Raw genomic sequence first — 20,223 nt, 5'->3', positions numbered from 1 at the left:
TCCTATTAGACTTCATTTTAATGTTTTGTACAGTCCCAATGCCTTTTATTCTCTATTGCTTTCCTCAGAAGATAGCTATTGTTGTGCTGTGGCCACACCCGCATGTTTCTTACAGATGATTGATGGGGGATTTTAGGATCTACATTGTCCACACACGAGTTAATGTCATACACTACTGTATCTGTTCTGACAAATGAAATTACTTGCTGCTTTCATTTGATTCACAGTATGTAAATGAACTGAAGGGTGGCAGGTTTTAATGTAGATGGGTGAAGACATTTAAGGTAGAGGTTTATAAACAAGTAGAAGGTGAAGACCTCTGTGATGGGATTGGGATATGGAGACACCTTGTGGTCAAATACAGAACAGTCTGCTGCTTACTGATTGTTGATCCAATTTGGATGAAAACACTTGAGTTTTATCTGACGATCTAAAACTTTCAAATCTATTTATTCTGTGTGAAATCAAGTGATCTGAGTGATGCAGATAGGTTCAGATTTTTGAGATGTGCATCATTGAAAACTTTCCAGCTTGATACAGTGAGGAAAAATTAATGTAATTTCATTTGAGTGGATGAAGAAATCTCAGAAGCAGATTAATACAATCTGAAATTAATTTGGTAAAGTGACCATTTGAAAACACATACAATGATACATATACATCTCACTTTTAGTGTTAAACATTGAAACAGAAACATTTGTGAAAGTATTTTTATTCATATTTGTCTGTTAGGATTTATGTACACTTATCATCAAACTATGTCAATTATTACATGAAAGCAAAAGATTGATGTATGCATTTTATTATCTGTTCTTCATTTTACTATATACTGTGTTATTTTTCCTGTTGCTGTGAGGGCACCTTTAGGATTGAATGGTTCACAGTTAATTCTGAATTAGCATCAGGAACAAAGACACTTCACAAAGTAATACACAACACTAAAACACAATGTTAACATTAACACCAAAACATTCAGTGAGGCCATAGAGAAGACTGTACAAAGTGTAGCTTTATGTAAACATTGTCAATTCTTATTTATTAACTGTAAAATAATATTCAGGAACAGAATGTTTAAGTAAGTCCAAATGTCAGTGAACTCATTCTGTACACTAAAGCTCTATTTCCAAAAATATGTTAGAAATTAATTTTTTCACTTGGTTTTAAAAATACAATGTCTACAATTAGTTACCATCATCATCATCATCATCATCATCATCATCATCACCACTAGCCTCCGGGCCGTCCAAGCATGTGATACAGGCATAGTAAAAACAACATACTAAATATAAGTGAAAGAACACCATTGGCCACGTGAGCCTGTTTGTCTGTATTGCTTTTGGCTGTTAACATAATGTGTCTCTCTCTCTCCATACCATTTGTTACTGTAGTGAACATTATTGTTTTTTCATGTAAACACATCCTGGGTTTTACCTCTTTTCAACCAAATACCACAGATGAGTTGAGCCTGATGATGGCTGTGCAGCTTCTAGTCTGCATGAGGCCACAGCAAGAAGAGAAGATTCTGAAAACATCACACATCTTCTGGCATCCTTCCAACCTGTCAACACAAAGAAAGCACTTTTTAAAAAACAAGAGAGAACATAATCACTCTGGACAGACCACACTCAAACATCATTTTTGTTATTTGAATCAATGAAAAGAATGAATATCGACCCCCTAGAACCAAGAACAGAGAAAAGTATAACGTCTTTTCATTCAAACGGTTCCATTAAATCCCAACACATAAATACACTCTACACAAACAGCAGTTTCGAACCCAGCAGAGCCAGCTGCCACTCATCCAGCCTGCTGGAACCCAGGGACTCTGCTTGTTGGCTCCATTTGAATAACTATCTGCCCAATAGCATCACATGAGGGGCAGACATGGAGGAATATTTTTCATCAGTCTTGGCTATCACACACTTCTGCACAGAGACTGTACTATCTACCAAAAACATTAAAGCAGTCTATTATGACTTTTCCATATTTTCAGTCATATATATATAATGCTGCAATGCCATATTAAATGTGGCCAAAGTCACTCAACAATGTGAGTAAAAAGCAACAGCCTCAGACTGTTTTGAAATCTCAGTTTCAAAAGTTATTTTCTCTTTTCAGCATGGATTTCTTTATGTGATAATCTGTTTACTGCTCAGCAAACATTATGGCATTTTCATTCCATTGTGTTATTGGTAGTCACGCTGAGTCATGACTCCAGTCAAGCTTACATACTGTGAGTGCTTTTCCCTGACACAGCAGGAAAAGTAAAATAAGTTGTTTACCTGTTGGAGGTGTGCTGGTTGTCTGCAGCTCTTTAAAGATCTCACTGTGACTTATAGTACCTTATGTACCTACTAGAACACTGCGCTCCCAGCATGCAGGTCTACCTGTGGTTCATAATATCTCTAAAAGTAGAACAGGGGGCAGAGCCTTCAGTTATCAGGCTCCTCTCCTGTGGAACCATCTTCCAGATTTGATCCGGGGGGCAGACACCCTCACTACATTTAAGAGTAGGCTTAAAACTTTCCTTTTTGATAAAGCTTATCGTTAGGGCTCTTAGAGCTTAGAGCTCTTAGCTTATGCTGCTATAGACTTAGACTGCTGGGGCACTGTTGCTCATGAAGGAATGTTGGGTCTCTTTAAAGTTAAAACCTGAAGAGTACGGTTTAGAACCTGCTCTAATGTGTAAAGTGCCTTGAGATAACTTTGTTGTGATTTGGTGCTATACAAATAAAGATTTATTGATTGATTGTTTCTGCTTGAACTGTTACTTCCTGCAGTATTTCTTTTATTGATGTTATTTATAGGGCATTTTTACCTTGCTGGACTCAAAACAGCACTTCTGCTGAACAAAGAGCTCCAAATATCTCAGTGTGTTGTTGTACAGACTGTGTTTGTAGTTCCACTGATTTGGTTTAGGAACACATTTAATTTCCTGAAAAGCCTCCCACTATTAAGTAATTTAAAAGCTTTTAATTTGAAGCAGTAAAGCAGGAAATGTAGGGTTTGCATCAGCAGTCATTTAACATAACTGATATGCGTTGCCCCTGGAAAGCTTCTGAAAAGCTGACAAATCACAAGAGTGTGAGCCCATCAGGAAAGGGGCCTTAAAGAGACAGGAACATAGACTACCTGTTTGAGACTGAGGCTGAACTCAGGGGCTGCATAAAGAGCCACTTTAAGATATATAAGGAGTTTTTAAAAACTGAATCACGGAAAGCTACTGCAGTGGAGTCCAAAATTCAAAATATAGAACTGGAAAAAAGCATAATAATTCCCATTTAAGATGTTCCCAAATCAGAAGCCATGGTTTGATGGAAAAATATGGTTTGCGCTCAGGAAAAAGAATGCTGCCTTTATATCAGGTGATCTGTTGCCCTACAGGAATGCTCAGAGGGAACTAAAGAAGCTGTTATGACCTATTTCCTCTTTGGCCACAACAAAATAGGACACAGTACAGTTACAGATCATTTATTAAATCCAATAAAACTATGTATTATTTACAATATGGTGTGTGGACGTCAGTATAATCATTAGTGTATGTGTATGAGTGGAAGATGTGTGGAGGTGTTGTACCCTGCATAAAAGCAAGATAACTGAATAATCAGCAGTAGCAGCAGCGAGGATAGAGAGAGAGAGAGAGAGAGAGAGAGAGAGAGAGAGAGAGAGAGAGAGAGAGAGAGAGAGAGAGAGAGAGAGAGAGAGAGAGAGAGAGAGAGAGAGAGAGAGAGAGACTGCTGCAGCAGCTGCAACCCACACTGTAACAATCTGGCAACCCTGTGGGACTTCAGTTGCCCTAATGAATACCAGAGACAGAACAAACTGGTAAATGACACAGCCAAACAAAGATGACACTGGGGGTCATCACCACCTCCACTCATCCCTTAACACAAAATCCCAACAGGAACACCGCAACCACTAAAGCAAGTATCCATACCACCTTCAACCTGCTTTTGGGCTGCCCTTACCCCACCCATCCTCAGCAAACCTGGTACCTGAGAAGCAAACGTGTTGTTGATATGATAAAGTTGGCCGGGCAGCTCATGAAACTGATCAAACTGTCAAACTATGCAGTGCTGATGAGATCTGGATTAAGATTCTTTTCCTGCATATATACGTGTACTGTTTAGCTGTAATTTGAGAACGTTTGTGACCCAGCTGCCAGCTTGGACATGAAATGGACGTGGAGGAGTGCATTAACATACACGTGCACATGCTCTAACATGCACACATGACTGGACCGGAAACAAAAACAAAGAACAGAGAAGTTGTGATAAAAACACACACAAAGGGATTGTGACTTCATTCACTGCTCAGGTCGCCATTACTCCACTATATATTTACATAGCAAATAGGTGTTTGATATTATCCAATGAGACTGAATGTCATTTATTGCACCTTAAAGAAAACAGGTGAGGCAAGAGCAATCCAAAAAGCAGGATGAAATGGCAAACTAAATCAAAACCCAGGCAAATTACAAAACAAAACAGAAGGCATTTACAAAAAAAACTATCCTATGTTTAAGCCACTGGGACCGACTACCCATCCCCTGCTGGAGCAAGAGTCTGGCGAACAACTGGAGGACCTGAGGCTTTGACAGCTAGTGACAGGCACAGATCCTGGCCAACAGATTTAGTGATAATTTGCTATCCTACTTCTTATCCTTATGTGACAGTAACATCAGGACAAGGAGTTTTTAGGTCCGTCTCAACAACCAAACTCGGTTCACAAGCAAGCTGGCATGTATGGCATGTCCAACATATTTGGATACATCACGCTTTTAACCAAGGCAGGAAAGGAAGCAGCGCAGGGCATGTTGATTTCTTTATCCCAAAATGTCCACAGTTATTATGTCTAGCTTATAATACCACATCATGGAGGTTACTTGGCACAACAGTCTAAAAGCACACTTCCCACTTTCTCACCAGCAAATCCTCTTGGACAAAGTACTCATGTGCAACATCTTACTATTTCAACCAGCAAAGCCTCATCCCACAAATCAGACAGATGAATCAGTCCATTGGCTCCTCACCCACTCCTCCCTCGAAACAGATGAGGAAGATCAGCCAGGGAAACCACATGTTCATCAAGCACCATACCATTACATCATCCAGAAATAGGTGGGTCTGGATCATACATGTGACAGTGCGCATCACAGCACAGGCTGGAAAAACACCTGGATCACTCTAACCACTCTCATCCAGCTCTCCAGATGCTAACAGCTTGGAAATAACCACAGACTGCAGCTCATTGGCCCACATAGCATTACCAGCCAGGTCGTTGCCTAAAAGTATAACCACATCATCAAGTGGCAATGTGGGGACATCATGACATCAAAAAAAGCAGCACCAACTCCATAAAAATTAGTGTTTAGCACCTATATTATGCAACAGCTTCACAGACGAACACCTCAAAACCAGAACCTTATCATCCAAATCATCCTCAGCAGAATAGCTGAGTAAGGCTAAGTACTGTTTTTTTTTTTTTTTTTTTTTTTTACATCTGCAACACATTTAAAATAGAGAAAAAAGTGTCAGGGTCTTGCTCAACTCGGTACCAAACACAACTTAACCACAACATCAATACCACCAGGTGAAGAGCCAAAAGAAGCAATCTTCTGTTCTTGACCTAACAGTGCCGAAAGCCTGCCCTCTGATTAACCTTAACTTGGACTGTTCTACCTCAGATTTCATTGTTTAAGTGCTCTGTCAGATTTTCCTCCATCTCAACTTGCTTTTCTAGCTTCTCCAACTCAATCTGCTTCTCCTTGTCCTTTCCAACAGCCACATTTTCTTCAACTCAAGCTTCTTTTCCAACTCAATTTGCATCTCAAATTTCACCAATTCAAGCTGCTTGTCCCCGTCTTCTTATAAGCCCAACTTCTATTGTTCTCTTCTCTTTTTCAAACTGCATAGCAAGCCACTCTTTGATGCTGAAAAGTCAAACCACCTGCTTGCACAACTGCTAACACACACCAGTGAAGGCTCTGATGCAACCAACACGACTCATATTATTCTAACACACACCATGTGCAAACAAATACACCAAAACCTCAATGCTGATCTCCTCCTTACATTTTCTTTCTGCCATAATGCAATCAGTCAGCTGTCTGCACTAGTTACTCCTTTTTACAGTCATTTACAAATGCCAGACACACATTTGGGAAAATGACACCCAACAGCCTAAACAAAACTTACTAGTAATTCTCCCGTGGTCTTCATGTAGACTTGTAAGCAGGCAAACCCACAAAATCACACAGATGTGCACCTGAGACAGCTGTTCGATAACAGGTGACACTAACTGTGTCACCACAGCACCACTACAAAAACAGATAAACGGACTCAACAACAAACCAGCCTAACAGGGAATCTCCGTCTGAAAGTATATAAAAATACTTATACTTACTTTCTGAACAGCACACAACAAAATGGCACTGGGTCAGAACCAAACACTTCTTGCAGAAAAATATGGAGTTTATTCCCTATCTTAATTCAAGAGATTGGGAGAAGGTTGGGAGAACCTTGCAGATATCAAGAAGTGCCTGGATAATATCGGCACAGAATCTGGATGGGACAGCGTTACCATTCATGAAGCATATGGTCTTGCCATGTACCTGGAGGATGAGTTTTTGCAGTTTTTCTATCAGCTTATGCCAGAAGTGGACATTCTGTACAACACACTGCAAAAACGAAGTGTCGATGCGGCCACAGTCAACCGTGCTATGGACAGCTTCAAAGACAGTGTGAGTCGACTGAGAGAAAAGGTGGATGACATCGCTCAAGAGAGAGAGGCATCGCCGAAGAAACGGAGGAAAAAAAACACTGCAGCAGTTATGAAGGAAGCTTGTGATACCGTGGTTGCTCAAGTGGAGGAGAGATTTTGCACAAGTGATCACCTTATAGCAGCACAGCTTGTGGACAGCACACTTTTCAGTAAGTTCAGCAAATCAAATTTGTGGATCAAAGCTGTCAACCAATAGAAGGCCGGCTAGTATTGACCAATCAGACTGTCCCTGTTTTTTTAAGGGTGCGTTCGCAGTTCTTCGAGGAGCGTTGCATACGGGCGGGCACTATACACCGTTAGACAAACATGTTCTTACTAGATGTCTGTCTGATGGCGTTGTCACTACATTTAATGAAACAATTCTAGCAGTACTGAACTTAATGCCATGTAACAATACAACAGAGATGACTTATTCTGACTTTAGATCCCCCCAGATTGACTGTGTTGTTGATAGTGCTGCAGATTTACTGAGAACAACTCTGAACTCCATCGCCCCTCTAAATAAGAAGGTAATTAAACAACAGAGAACAGCTCCATGGTATAATTCCCAAACTAGACAATTAAAGCAAACTTCACGAAAATTAGAAAGAATATGGCGTTCCACTACAGTAAATTAGAAGAATCTCACTTAGCCTGGCAAAACAGTCTTAAAGCATAAAAGAAGGCCCTCCGTAACGCCAGAGTCGCCTACTACTCATCACTGATAGAGGAGAATAAAAACAGTCCAAGGTTTCTTTTCAGTACTTTGGCTAAACTGACAAAGAGCCACAATACTACTGATCCATGTATTCCTTTAACTCTCAGTAGTGATGACTTCATGAGTTTCTTTAATGATACAATTTTAACTATTAGGGACAAAATCAATCACCTCCTGCCATCAATAAGCACTGATTTATCCTCACACAGGATACCTAGAAATCGCTGTTAAACCTAATACTTATTTAGACTGTTTTTCTACAGTCAACCTTATAGAATTAACTTCAATGATTACTTCATCCAAACCATCAACTTGTCTCTTAGACCCGATTCCAACTAGGCTGCTCAAGGAAGTATTCCCCTCAGTTAGCACTTCCTTATTAGATATGATTAATCTATCTTTGGTGACCACAGTCCTTTAAGGTAGCTGTAATTAAACCACTTCTTAAAAAGCCTACTCTTGGGGTAGAGCATAACTCAGTGGGTAGAGCACCCGCCCCATGTGTTGAGGCTATAGTCCTCGCTGCAGGCGACCCCGGTTCTGCACCGAGCAGTCCTGTCCTGCGTGTCATTCCCCCCTCTCTGTTTCCTGTCTCTCTCTACTAACCTGTACGTTAAAGGCAAAAAGCCCCAAAAATATACTTTAAAAGAAAAGAAAAAAAAAGCCTACTCTTGATTCAGAGGTTCTAGCCAACTATAGGCCAATATCGAACCTTCCCTTTCTCTCCAAGATCCTTGAGAACGCAGTTGCTAATCAGCTGTGTAACTTTCTACATAGTAACAGTTTATCTGAGAATTTTCAGTCTGGATTTAGAGCTCATCATAGCACAGAGACCACACTAGTAAAAGTTACAAATGACCTTTTAACTTCATCAGACAATGGACTTCTCTCTGTCCTTGTTCTGTTTGATCTTAGTGCTGCCTTTGACACTATTGATCATCAAATCCTGTTGCAGAGACTTGAACATTTAATTGGTATTAAAGGAACAGCATTAAAATAGTTTAAATCATATTTATCTGATAGATTTCAGTTTGTAAATGTTAATGATAAATCCTCCATGCAAACAAAAGTTAGACATGGTGTTCATCAAGGCTCAGTGCTTGGACCAATACTATTCTCCTTATATATGCTTCCTTTAGGAAACATTATCTGGAAACACTCAATACATTTTCATTGTTATGCAGATGATACTCAATTATATCTATCAATAAAGCCAAATGAAATTAACCAATTAACTAAACTACAAACATGCATTAAGGCCATAAAGGCCTGGATGAGCTGCAACTTCTGAGCTGCTTGGCCCTAAACACCTTAGAAACTCATTATCAAATGACATAACTACTCTGGATGACATTACTGTGGCCTCCAGCACCACTGTAAGGAACCTAGGAGTTATATTTGATCAGGATCTGTCCTTTAATTCCCACATAAACCACATTTCCACCTTCTTTCATCTGCATAATATTGCAAAAATTAGACATATCCTGTCTCAAAATGATGCTGAAAAACTAGTCCATGCATTTGTTACTTCTAGGCTGGACTACTGTAATTCATGATTGTCAGGCTGTCCTAACAAGTCTCTAAAGACTCTCCAGCTGGTCCAGAATGCAGCTGCTCGTGTTCTGAGAAAAACTAGAAAGAGAGATCATATTACTCCCATCTTGGCTTCACTGCATTGGCTTCCCGTAAAATTCAGAATAGAATTCAAAATCCTCCTCCTCACCTTCAAAGCTCTCAATGGTCAGGCTCCATCATATCTTAAAGAGCTTATAGAACCTTATGTACCTACTAGAACACCGCGCTCCCAGCATGCAGGTCTACTTGTGGTTCCTAGTATCTCTAAAAGTAGAATGGGAGGCAGAGCCTTCAGTTATCAGGCTCCTCTCGTGTGGAACCATCTTCCAGATTTGGTCCGGGGGGCAGACACCCTCCCTACATTTAAGAGTAGGCTTAAAACTTTCCTTTTTGATAAAGCTTATCGTTAGGGCTCCTAGAGCTCTTAGCTTATGCTGCTATAGGCTTAGACTGCCGGGGGACTCCCATGATGCACTGAGCTCCTCTCTCCTCCTCCCTCTCCCTCTCTATCCATCCATCTATATCCATTAACATTCATGTTCTATTAATGCATTCAATAACCTAAACTTCTTCCCCGGAGTTGTCTGTGCTTTCTCGTCTCACAGGTAATCTGGGCCTGTAGACGTCCGGATGACAGATTCCAGTCCCGGACCTTCTAGCTTCATTGTTGATTTTTATTGTGCTTCTCTCCTCTATCCTTCCTTTCTCTCCTTTCAACCCCAACCGGTCGAGGCAGATGGCCGCCCACTCTGAGTCTGGTTCTGCCTTAGGTTTCTTCCTGTTTTCTTGCCACTGTTGCTCATGTGGGAATGTTGGGTCTCTTTAAAGTTAAAACCTGAAGAGTTCGGATTTGGCGCTATACAAATAAAGATTGATTGATAAAGATAAAGATTGATAACTACCAGAGGTTTTCAAACTCCTGCTCCAACAGGCTGCTGTCACCATTGTCCCTATGCCTAAAAAATCAGCAGTGCCTGAATGATTACAACCCAGTTGCCTTAACCCACTTGCAGCATCCAAACAATTATGTTAGGATGTTAGTCATTGATTTCAGCTCCCCCTCCAATATCATAATCACTCGAAAACTGGTAGACAAACTCAGCAACCTGGGCTAGGGTACCAATTTCTGCTCATGGACTATGGATGCAACAGAGCACAAATCATCAGAATAGGCAATCACACCGTCACACAGGTGCACCACAGGGCTGTGTGCTTAGTCCAGCCCTCCTCACCCATGATTGCATCCCCATTCCCTCTTCTAACACAGCAGTGAAGTTCAGTGATGACACCACTACAGTATATTTGGGCTCATATCTGACAATGAGGAGAGTGATCCAACATCTGTTTGAGAGGTGCATGGACAGCAACCTGATCCTGAACACCACAAAAACCGAGGAGGTCATTGTGGAATACAGGAGATCTAGGAAGACCACCCATCAACAGCTGTAAAATCCTATGGTGAATAACTGGAGACATTTGTAGTAGAATTAGTGAATGCATTTAGAGTCCCAGATTATGATTGAATTTACAGAGTGTGAAGAAACACTCCGCTTTTACTCCACTACAGGCCCTGTCTATAAATCTCGGTTGTTGTGTAACTGACTGCAGATGGAAAATAATTCCCACTCGCACAATTGTCTATAAATTGATGAAAATGGCTTAACCAGCCATCAAACAGGGAAAAAGAAGTGCAGTTTCACAGAGTGTTGCAGTGGTGAGGTTCTCCGACAGCCAGACCAGCTTTCATTACACATGACCATCACGTACGACTGCAGCTCTGTATAGCATCCATATCATTAATTCATCACATGGGCCGGTAAAACCATCATTAGCAGTGACAGCTCAGAAATGTAATCAATGACTAGTTTATAGCTCTAATATCCAATTTATAGTGTGTCACACCTGCTCTGAAGTCAGTGTGAGTTCTTGTTGCACACTCTAGACTCACAGTCTATGGTGTTTGCATGGGTTATGTGTGTGCACCAGGTTGATAGAAACCAGGTTAGTGAGGCATGAAAACACCTTCTTCAGTTTCTGATCACTGTCAGTGCGGTGTGTATATGGTAACTTTCCAGTATCACAAATGATGATGATGAATGATGTCATGTTAGCATGTAGATGGTCTACACGCTGAAACGAAAGGTCAAGTCACACCCTGGTGATAAGGAGGACAAACTATATTGTTGCTGTCTTGATTAGATTAGGTTAGATTAGATGGAGAAGCTAAATCCAGCAGAGTGGTAACTACAACAGACTCCAGGCAGCCAGAAACCAAAACCATGTTGGAATCATGCACAAAGGGAAATTTCTCATGTTCCAGGTAAACATCTGAATATGATCAAAACCAGCTATAAAAAGTCAATACCAGGATGCTTATGGACATGTAAACATACTTATCATCTTACACTTTCCATCATCCACACAGCATGCAATCAATGTGTTTAGTCTTATTGAACAGGGGAGGGATGAATAATTATTCCATCACTCAACTATTTGGTTGTTGTTTACTGTGGTGTGATCAGCAGATGGAGTGAGACTTATGTCTCTTGTTATACATAGACTAAATAATGTACCCACAGCAAGAAGGTTACTGTTCATTAGAGAACAGTAACCTTATTTTGGATACATAATTTTCAGGCTTGTGCACAAAAATGGGCTGCCTGGTAAGATGTTGATGATGAAATGAATCAAAATCTTTTTGATGGTGCATCCACCTTTGTAAGCAGCCATTCTGTACATCACTATATTTTGATACATTTGATGCTTAAACTGCAAGAAAGCTTAAGCCGCATTAATTGTTTTTGGCCCCTGGGGTCAGTAAGACAAGCCACATACACAACAGTGATAAGTAAATGTGTCAAACATACATAGAGTAACATTATCATGCAACTGGAGTGGTGTTTGTGTGCCTCTGATGAATAATGTAAGTCCAACAGTAACTTTTCTTTTAACTGTGATTTCATCTGCAGTAAATTCAGAGAAGAAGTATTTGCTCTTTAGCTGTTAAATCCATTATGTTCACCAGCTAGTGTCTAACTTTGGGTCTGTGGTTTGGTGCTGAGCAGTGTACAGTTTATCACTGCTGCTGGAAATGAAGTTGATGAGCTTTGAGAATGTAGAGAGCAGAAGTGCAGAGTTAGCCATAATTCTCCCTATGAGCCACATATACAGTCATTTGATTCAGTATTAATATAACTATTTATTAAAGCAGTTTGAAATGCATATGATAATACTTCAGTGCTTGTATTTAAGTAACATTTTAATTCCTTGTAGTATCAGTATTTATCCACTGTGGTATTGGTGCTTTGATTTAAGCTAAATGAAGTGATGGAAATGCAGATTAAAACTTCAGTATTGTTATAATTGGTACATTATTGAGACAAAAAACGTTTCTACCCGTTGAGTTCAGAGATTTTTCACCTAACTGTGTGACACAGTCAGGCTGTGATATTTGTCCTGCTGTTTGTATGACCTCATGTCTATGGTGGTGCAGTATCATAACAAAGCAAAAAAATTATTTTTTCCTGCTGACTGTGCGCACAGACTCCATAGCTCTGAGAGAAAAAAAAAGGCATTTCATTCTTCTTCCAGACCCCACCCCCACCCTTCCATAATACACACACACACACACACACACACACACACACACACACACACACACACACACAAACACAAGTCTCTCTCCTTGTCTTTCCACCAGCTGCTGCTGTCTGACAGACTGATGATGACTGTTTTTTCCCCTCCTTGTTTCAAAGTATGTTGGAGCAGATGGCCTGGAGAGGCAGAGTGGGGGAATGTGTTGGAGAGGCTGCTGGGGAATGTGCCAAGTGTGTGTGTGTGTGTGTGTGTGTGTGTGTGTGAGTGCACATGTGTGTGTATGAGTGTGTGTGTTTGTGGTTTCAGTTCGCGTGTCTTCTCACTGCCCTCTGCCCTTCATGGCGCCAGCTCCACTTCCCCTCCACTCTAAACATCTGGTGTCTGGGACTTTGAGAGAACACACACACACACACACACACACACACACACACACACACACACACACACACACACACACACACACAAATGCTGGCATGCACACAGAGAGACAGCCAGCAAGCAGGGAATAAGCCCTCAGCTAGTTTCCATCTAAAAGAGCAACATGAGTGTATTAGTGTGAAGCTGGATGTGAGAGCTGTACACTGTGACTGTGCCTCATAAATAATAACCTTTTCATCCAAGCTTACTCACATTGACATATATATATTTCATAACCACATGGATGTTGTCCCTTCAGAGGGCCCTTTGGGTCACAATCCTATTTTATTATAACATTCAACCCAGTATGTCTTGTGAAAAATATGAAATATGCTGTATTTTGCTATTAATTCTGAACATTTGAAATGACATGAATTCCTTTTTACAATTGTTAGTGTTTACTTTTTGTGTGTATGTGTGTGTTATGTGGGGTGGTGGGATGGAAAAAGGAGAACATGTATGATGCATAATGCTTCTATTTTGTACTTTTCTCAATAAACAGTCGATTAAAAAAAAAAAATTTGATATAGTTATTGAGACAGTGAACAATTGTAAACACACACGCAAGCACGCACGCACACACACACTCACACACGTAGCAGCAGTCTCTGCCTGTGTCACTCACCACTTCCTCCTGAAAAAAGCAGGAAAAAAAGAAGATGGAAGGTAGTGTGCTGATGTCATGTAGCAGTTTTACCATAAGGTACTACACAGGATGAGGTAGAGGGACCAGTTGACTCAAATAGCTTACAATAAACAATCATAAACACCAACACAAAGTGTTAAATCAGGGATGAAGCCTTTGCTGTAAATCATTGCCTCACAGAATGGATGTGTTGGACTGCATCTCATTGGTCAGGTGATCCATGTAGTATCAGTATTTATCCACTGTGGTATTGGTGCTTCGAGTTAAGCTAAATAAAGTGATGGAACTGCAGATTAAAACCTTAGTATTGTTATAATTGGTACATTATTGAGACAAAAAACGTTTCTACCCGTTGAGTTGAGAGATTTTTCATCATTCATTGAAAAAACACCTCAATTCAGGTTTTTTCATGCATGCACACGTCAAGTAAAGTACAGAGACAAGGACTGCAGATTAGATTCAGTTCAGTTTGTTTCTTACAGTACAGTCATTCAGAGCCAGTGATTTATCACACATCAGTCAGTTTTTAGGCTTGTAGTGCCGAGACAGTTCATGCACATCAGAGACTTCCTCTGGCCAAGTCACTCACTTGAATGGGGATCAAATCATTTTAACATATGGTTTTTTAAAACTTTCTAAATGTCATTGCCTTTTCTGCTATGCATTAATATGCTACATACTCACTCGTCTGCAAACGATATTGATCGTAATACAGAGCAGGTTAGTTGGTACTGATGGTACTGATGGTTGTGCATACTGAATAATCTCTTTGATGGTACATATGTTACATTCAGTGTAAGGTACAAATACCACACTCACCACTCTGCCTTTTTAACACTAATGTAGTTCAGATTTACTGATTCATTCCAATCACTTTGTTCTTTTATGCTCTGGTAGATTCTGTCATTTTTTCATATTGCCTCAAAGGAAAGGAAATGATAATTTTTTTCTATAACCTAAAGAAGGCTTTTAGTGTGACATCTGTACAGGAAGTGCTAAGTCTCATTGAGAGTAGTTCAACAGCAAACAAAAGGACAACAAAGTGAGTGAGTAAAAAACGTTATATAACAGCAGTACGTGATGACTTTTACTTATCAAACCTGTGCTGTGACATAATACATTATAGTGAATTTAACAGCTTGAGTTTGTATTAACAACTCATTAAAACAGAATACAGGGAATAGGATCAAATAGAAATGATAAGGTGAATGCTGGGACCGTTACAAAGATGCAACCTCACCTTCCTCTTCTTGCTCCGGCCCTCAGCCTGCAGGGTCCTGGTGCACTGCTCCACACACTGAGAGAAGCTCAGACTTCTGTGGTCTGGACTGTAGTCCAGCTCAGCCAACTGAGCCAGAGACAAGATGTAGTTGCAGGCTATGCGTAGTATAGCCAGCTTGGATAGCTTCTGTCCATAGGAATAGCATGGTACCTGGAGAGAGGAGGAAACAGAGGGAGAGGGGCAGAGGAAGATATTTACATGTTTGATTGGCATAATGCCAGTTAACTGTGATGGGACTCATTAAAGCCTATAGCTGTGTTATAAAGTTTGGTTTAATTTTTGTTCTTGGATTTATAAACATAACAATTCATTTCATCTTTTCTATCTTGAAGATGCTAAAAGCAACAATAAATATATTCTTCTATAAACAACATGAAAAGGTCAGACGGTTGAACAAAGAGATAAACCCTTTTACATCATCAGTATGGTTAGTAGGGTTGGCTGATATGTCATTTTATACTGATATGTCATGACTTAGTAACTGAGCTTATCAAATAAAGAGATTTTATTTTATTTTTAGATGTTCTAATTAAATACCTGACAAATCAAAGTTCTTCAGTACACACTGATGCAAAATCACTGTCAATACAATATTGTCATGAAACAGGATTGCTTAGTCTAGTATAATACATTCAGAGATATTACAGTGAGCGTTACCTCACTATATAGAATATTTTAAAATCTCTGTAGTAGATTTCTCAGTCTATGAATCAAATGCTAACTAGCTTGGTTCACTAGCTTCTGTAACTTAGTTGCCTTTAGCTTCACAGCAGTAAACACTGCAGTGTTATATTTTCAATCTGATCTGTGTACAGTGCTTGACAATGAGAAACTAAGTGTTGAAAATAAAATGTGCATCACTCTGATTACAAACTGCAACATGGTGAGAATAAAACTACATTTTTCTGTGAATAAATGTGTCAACTTGTTGAGACCATAGTATAATGAAAGTGAAATAGACTTCCTGCAGTGTACACAGCATATGCATACCATCAACACATTTATTGTTATACAAAGCCAAAAACACTTTGAATGGTTCTCTACAATATGCACAGTGTGTATGTGTTTGAAATTGGTTTTACATTGTTAAGTGTTTACTATCAGTCTGACCTGCTTCCTTAGGGCTTCGAACGCAGCACTGATGGTGTGAACACGGGTCCTCTCCCTGGCATTGGCTAGAAGCCTCCTGGTCTGCTGGATGGCTTTGACCTCAGGAAGGCGCCCAGGCTCTTCAGCACTCATCCCAACCCGCTTCCTGGGAGACTCCTGGCAGCAAAGCACCAGAGAGGTTCAGAACATCACAGAACTGATCCAAAGTAAAGCTTCACTGAATTACACTGAAGAACACTGCTATAGACCTGCCACTCACATCTAGACAGCAGCAGTTCATCATTGTAATCAAACCCTGGTTCACTATAATCAGCCATTGGATAATGTGGACTGAGCTGCAGTAAATGATGTGTTTCAGGGTGAGAAACATTGACTCACATCTCTCATTGTTTGGAGCAGAAAATAAGAAGAGCACTGCAAGCACATCTGTTGAAACCATCTGTTTTAGAGCTTTTATTACACCTACTAGACATTTTTCCTTGATACTGTTAAATGTCCCAGTGCACTCTCCCTTGTTTCAGGAATTTTCTATAGAGGCATGTCATATGAAAAGAGACAGTATACTGTATACAGACTACAATAGTATAAAAAAATACACATCATCTACAGCATATTTCTTGAAACTCAGTCAGCTCAGTTTTTGTTAGGAATGTGTAATCTCACTGGGTTGGCAGATCATTTTTAGTCAGAGAAAGTACGATTTTTGGCCTTGGTAGAAGGGGAAATGACTGGTTTAGTTTTTTAATTCATGGAAGCTAGGATAAAAGGAGGAATTGGACTGCTTGAGGCAAGAAAAGAGACGTTTTGATAAATTAAAAACAAAGAATGAATGGCAGAGCGATTTCAGCCCACTAGAAGCAGGATTTAAGAGATGAAAACAGATGTAGCAGTAAACATGGAAACAAAGTCTGTCGCTTTTTTGTTTTGTCCGGACAAAAGTTCAAGATATTCAGATTACAATAATATGAAACAGAGAAAACAGCACATCATCACATTGGAGGAACTGCAACATGATGTTTGGGATTTAATAAATTGCTTAAACCGTTATTGCTGATTCACTTTCTATTGACTGACTTAATGAACTCTAATTTGGATTGTTCTCCTAGGTAAGTCTCAGAGCAGGTTTTTCTTCTTCCTGACATTCCACGTACCTTAGGTGAATGGACCTGAAGCTCTACGTGTTCGTGGCACTGGGGGGTTTGGGAGCTTCTGGGGACAGGTAGAGATGCTGCTTGGCCTGACAGAGAGGGCTCCAGAGAGAAGGTCTGGTGACTGTGGCTACTGCTGCTTGATGTTGACAGGGGGAAAGTGGAGCGGGGGCCCAGTTTGAGTCTGTTGGACAAAGGCTGGGAGATCGCTGCAGGCCAGTGGGCAATCTCTACGTTAGAGAAGGGTGAGCTAGGTAACTTGCACAGTTTGGAAGTCATGGCAGGCATGTTACTGCCAATTCTCATGTCTATGGGTCCACCACTCTGAGATGGAGCCACTTTGCCGTCTGGTACTCCTGACAGAATCCCTGCAGTATGGGCCTCCTGTGACATTAGCTTCCTCTGTTGTGGAGCCAATCTGTTGACATTACTCAACTCTGTCTGGATGTCATCTATTGAGTCCATATCTGACATGTCTGTAGAGAAGGTGTTCATCCTGTCAGGCTCAGGGCTGAAAAGCCTTTTAGGCTCACGTGATTTTCTCTTGAACTTCTTGTTAGTGTCTGGGACAGGGATCAGTACTGGCTCTTTGTTATTTGATGTATTCCAGGTATTATCCAGTGGATGAGGGTTCTTCATTTTCCAACAGTTAGTGTAACAAGCTAAGTGAAATCAATTCAAACAATAAACTTCAACTAAACTAAACAAAAACAAGTATTGACAGCAAAGCAAAATGCTTTAATCCCAGCAAAATGCTTTAAATGTCACTCATATGAACTTCCTCCTGTCATCTTTCTAAACTTCCTCCTGCTAGAAGCACTTGCTTCATTACTGTAAAAAGTACAAGTGGACTTTTGTGTTTCAGTTTTCACTTTCACTTTTCACCCAAAGCTATGTGAAACTTTCCAATTTATAAAGTACACATACTAATCCAGTATGAATTGTGTTTCATTCTTCATAATACAAGACATCCTCCCAAAAAGACCCTACCTTCCTGATGAACCTTCAGCTGCAAACTGTGTAACACACAAACTGTTCAGCTGCACTGACAGAAGCTGCACAGTCATATGTGTTGCTTTAACTTCACCAGCAGGTTTTCTGTGGCTCCATTCTGTCTGCACAGCAGCATCCTGAATAATCCACATTAAAACAGAAAGCTGTGTAACATCTATTCCGCACAAGTTGTCCCTCTGGATCACGACGTACACACAGCTTTTCCTCAGATGTAAATGCTTCTTTCTGTGTGAGCAGTATTCAGGCCTGTGTCAGACTCAGTGTTACAGTCGGGCTGTCTGAGCGTGGCTCCAGTAAGTCTGCATAGCAGCACTGTGAATAACCCACACTGACACACACACTGAACACAGAGCGGCTGCAGTGGAGCTGCAGCTGCTGGACAAAATAGTGGGAAAAGCACATGAACAGTACGACTACTCTGCACGAGCTAAATCACCACTCCAAATCGGACAGCTTTCCAAACAACAAGGGGGACATAGTCTTATTGGATTAGCTACAGAACGAAACAAAACACGACTTGTCATGAGGAACAGTCACAAGTGTCAACATATTCCAAACAGACAGCTGAGTAACAATTGTAAGTTTCCACACTCCACCAAACCTCTGTTGACAGTGTCACAGCTGCAGGTCAGGGTTCAGGAGACAGTATTAAAGGTGGGACTGGACCTCGTCTTCTTCGAGGATGTTAATGGTCCTCACATGCAGTAAAGCTCTGGGTCCACTCTTGAAGAAAGCCAGTTCTCGATGCACAGCAGGATAAGCACAGGTTATCTACACACTGACAACTTTCCCTTCATTAGTCTACTCGCTGTATATTTTGAGTAGACTCATGTAGACCGGGTCCGGGTCTCGGATCTTGCCAGTCTGTAAGCAACTGGCGCGTGCAGCAGTCACGGAGAACCGTTGAAGACAGACACAGGGGGCTCGCGCTCCTCTGACTCTGCTGGCGTCTGACTGGCTGGGACTGTTTTATAGCCTGACACACACACACACACACACACACACACACACACACACACACACACACACACACACACACACACACACACACACACACTTACAAGAATAAAGTCCTCAAGTCAGAGAGAGTTTAGTTTACTCGTTTATTTGTTTGTTTATTTGTTTGCTTGTTTGTTTGAGAGCAGCAGTGATTCACGAACAAAAAACTAAACTTAAACTCTGATGATTTTCTATTCAAAGGTGAAAACACGGGTGAACACTGCCACCTGCTGGTGTTTTACTGGAACTGACCTTAGCGCTCATACTGCAAACTACAGGATGAAGTTTGATGTCCTGTTGTAGCCTGAGTTTTAAGTTCTAGTCTTATCTGTACACACAACATCTAGTAGCTACAGCATGTGTGTCCTGTAAGAAGGATCCCTGTACTGTTGCTCTTCCTGAGGTTTCCATTTTTTCGACATTAAAGGTTTTTTTGGGGGGAGTTTGTCCTCTTTTGGGTCTAAGGACAGAGCATGTCGCTGTATAGTTTGTAAAACCTCTTGAGGTAAACTTGGGATTAGCGATATTAGGCTAGGCCTAAATAAAAATGGTCTTGACCTTGTCTGCATTTCATTTTCCCCAATCAGAGTAAATGACTCACTTACAATACCATTCATAAAACCACTAAATGATTTCAACTCCTTTATACAGTACCCTTTGATGATTTGTCATATGTCTGCTGCTTTATTGAGCAATGGCCACTTGCTATCATATTTAACTGTAACGTTAATCCAATGAATTCTTTCCTTCTATTTTTAAACATAGTATGGTGCAACCTCTTTTAAAGAAACTTAACCTTGATCTTTGAGAAACTTGCATGGCACAAAAACTGCCCTCCTCAAGGTAACCAGCAGGGGGGAGAGCACAATTTTAATTCTTTTAGATCTCGACCTATTTTGTCACGAGACTTACATGTGACTTACAAAACAGCAACTTTGTCCCACCTCAGCTCAGC

At 40.5% G+C, this 20,223-nt stretch overlaps 1 protein-coding gene across 1 annotated transcript; it reads right to left on the bottom strand.

Moving 5' to 3' along the window:
• Positions 1-504: 504 nt before the first annotated feature.
• atoh8 (atonal bHLH transcription factor 8) lies at positions 505-18,966 on the bottom strand. The gene is made up of 4 exons (XM_053323902.1): positions 17,259-18,966; positions 16,108-16,263; positions 14,956-15,147; positions 505-1,558 (listed from the first exon to the last, which is right to left on the bottom strand). Exons 1-4 carry the CDS (start codon positions 17,892-17,894, stop codon positions 1,532-1,534), a joined length of 1,011 nt encoding a protein of 336 aa, XP_053179877.1. The 5' UTR covers positions 17,895-18,966; the 3' UTR covers positions 505-1,531.
• Positions 18,967-20,223: the final 1,257 nt, after the last annotated feature.

Source organism: Scomber japonicus, chromosome 8 (assembly GCF_027409825.1).
Source record: "Scomber japonicus isolate fScoJap1 chromosome 8, fScoJap1.pri, whole genome shotgun sequence".
In the NCBI taxonomy this organism is placed as follows: Eukaryota; Metazoa; Chordata; class Actinopteri; order Scombriformes; family Scombridae; genus Scomber; species Scomber japonicus.
This window is presented reverse-complemented; position numbering and strand designations above follow the sequence as displayed.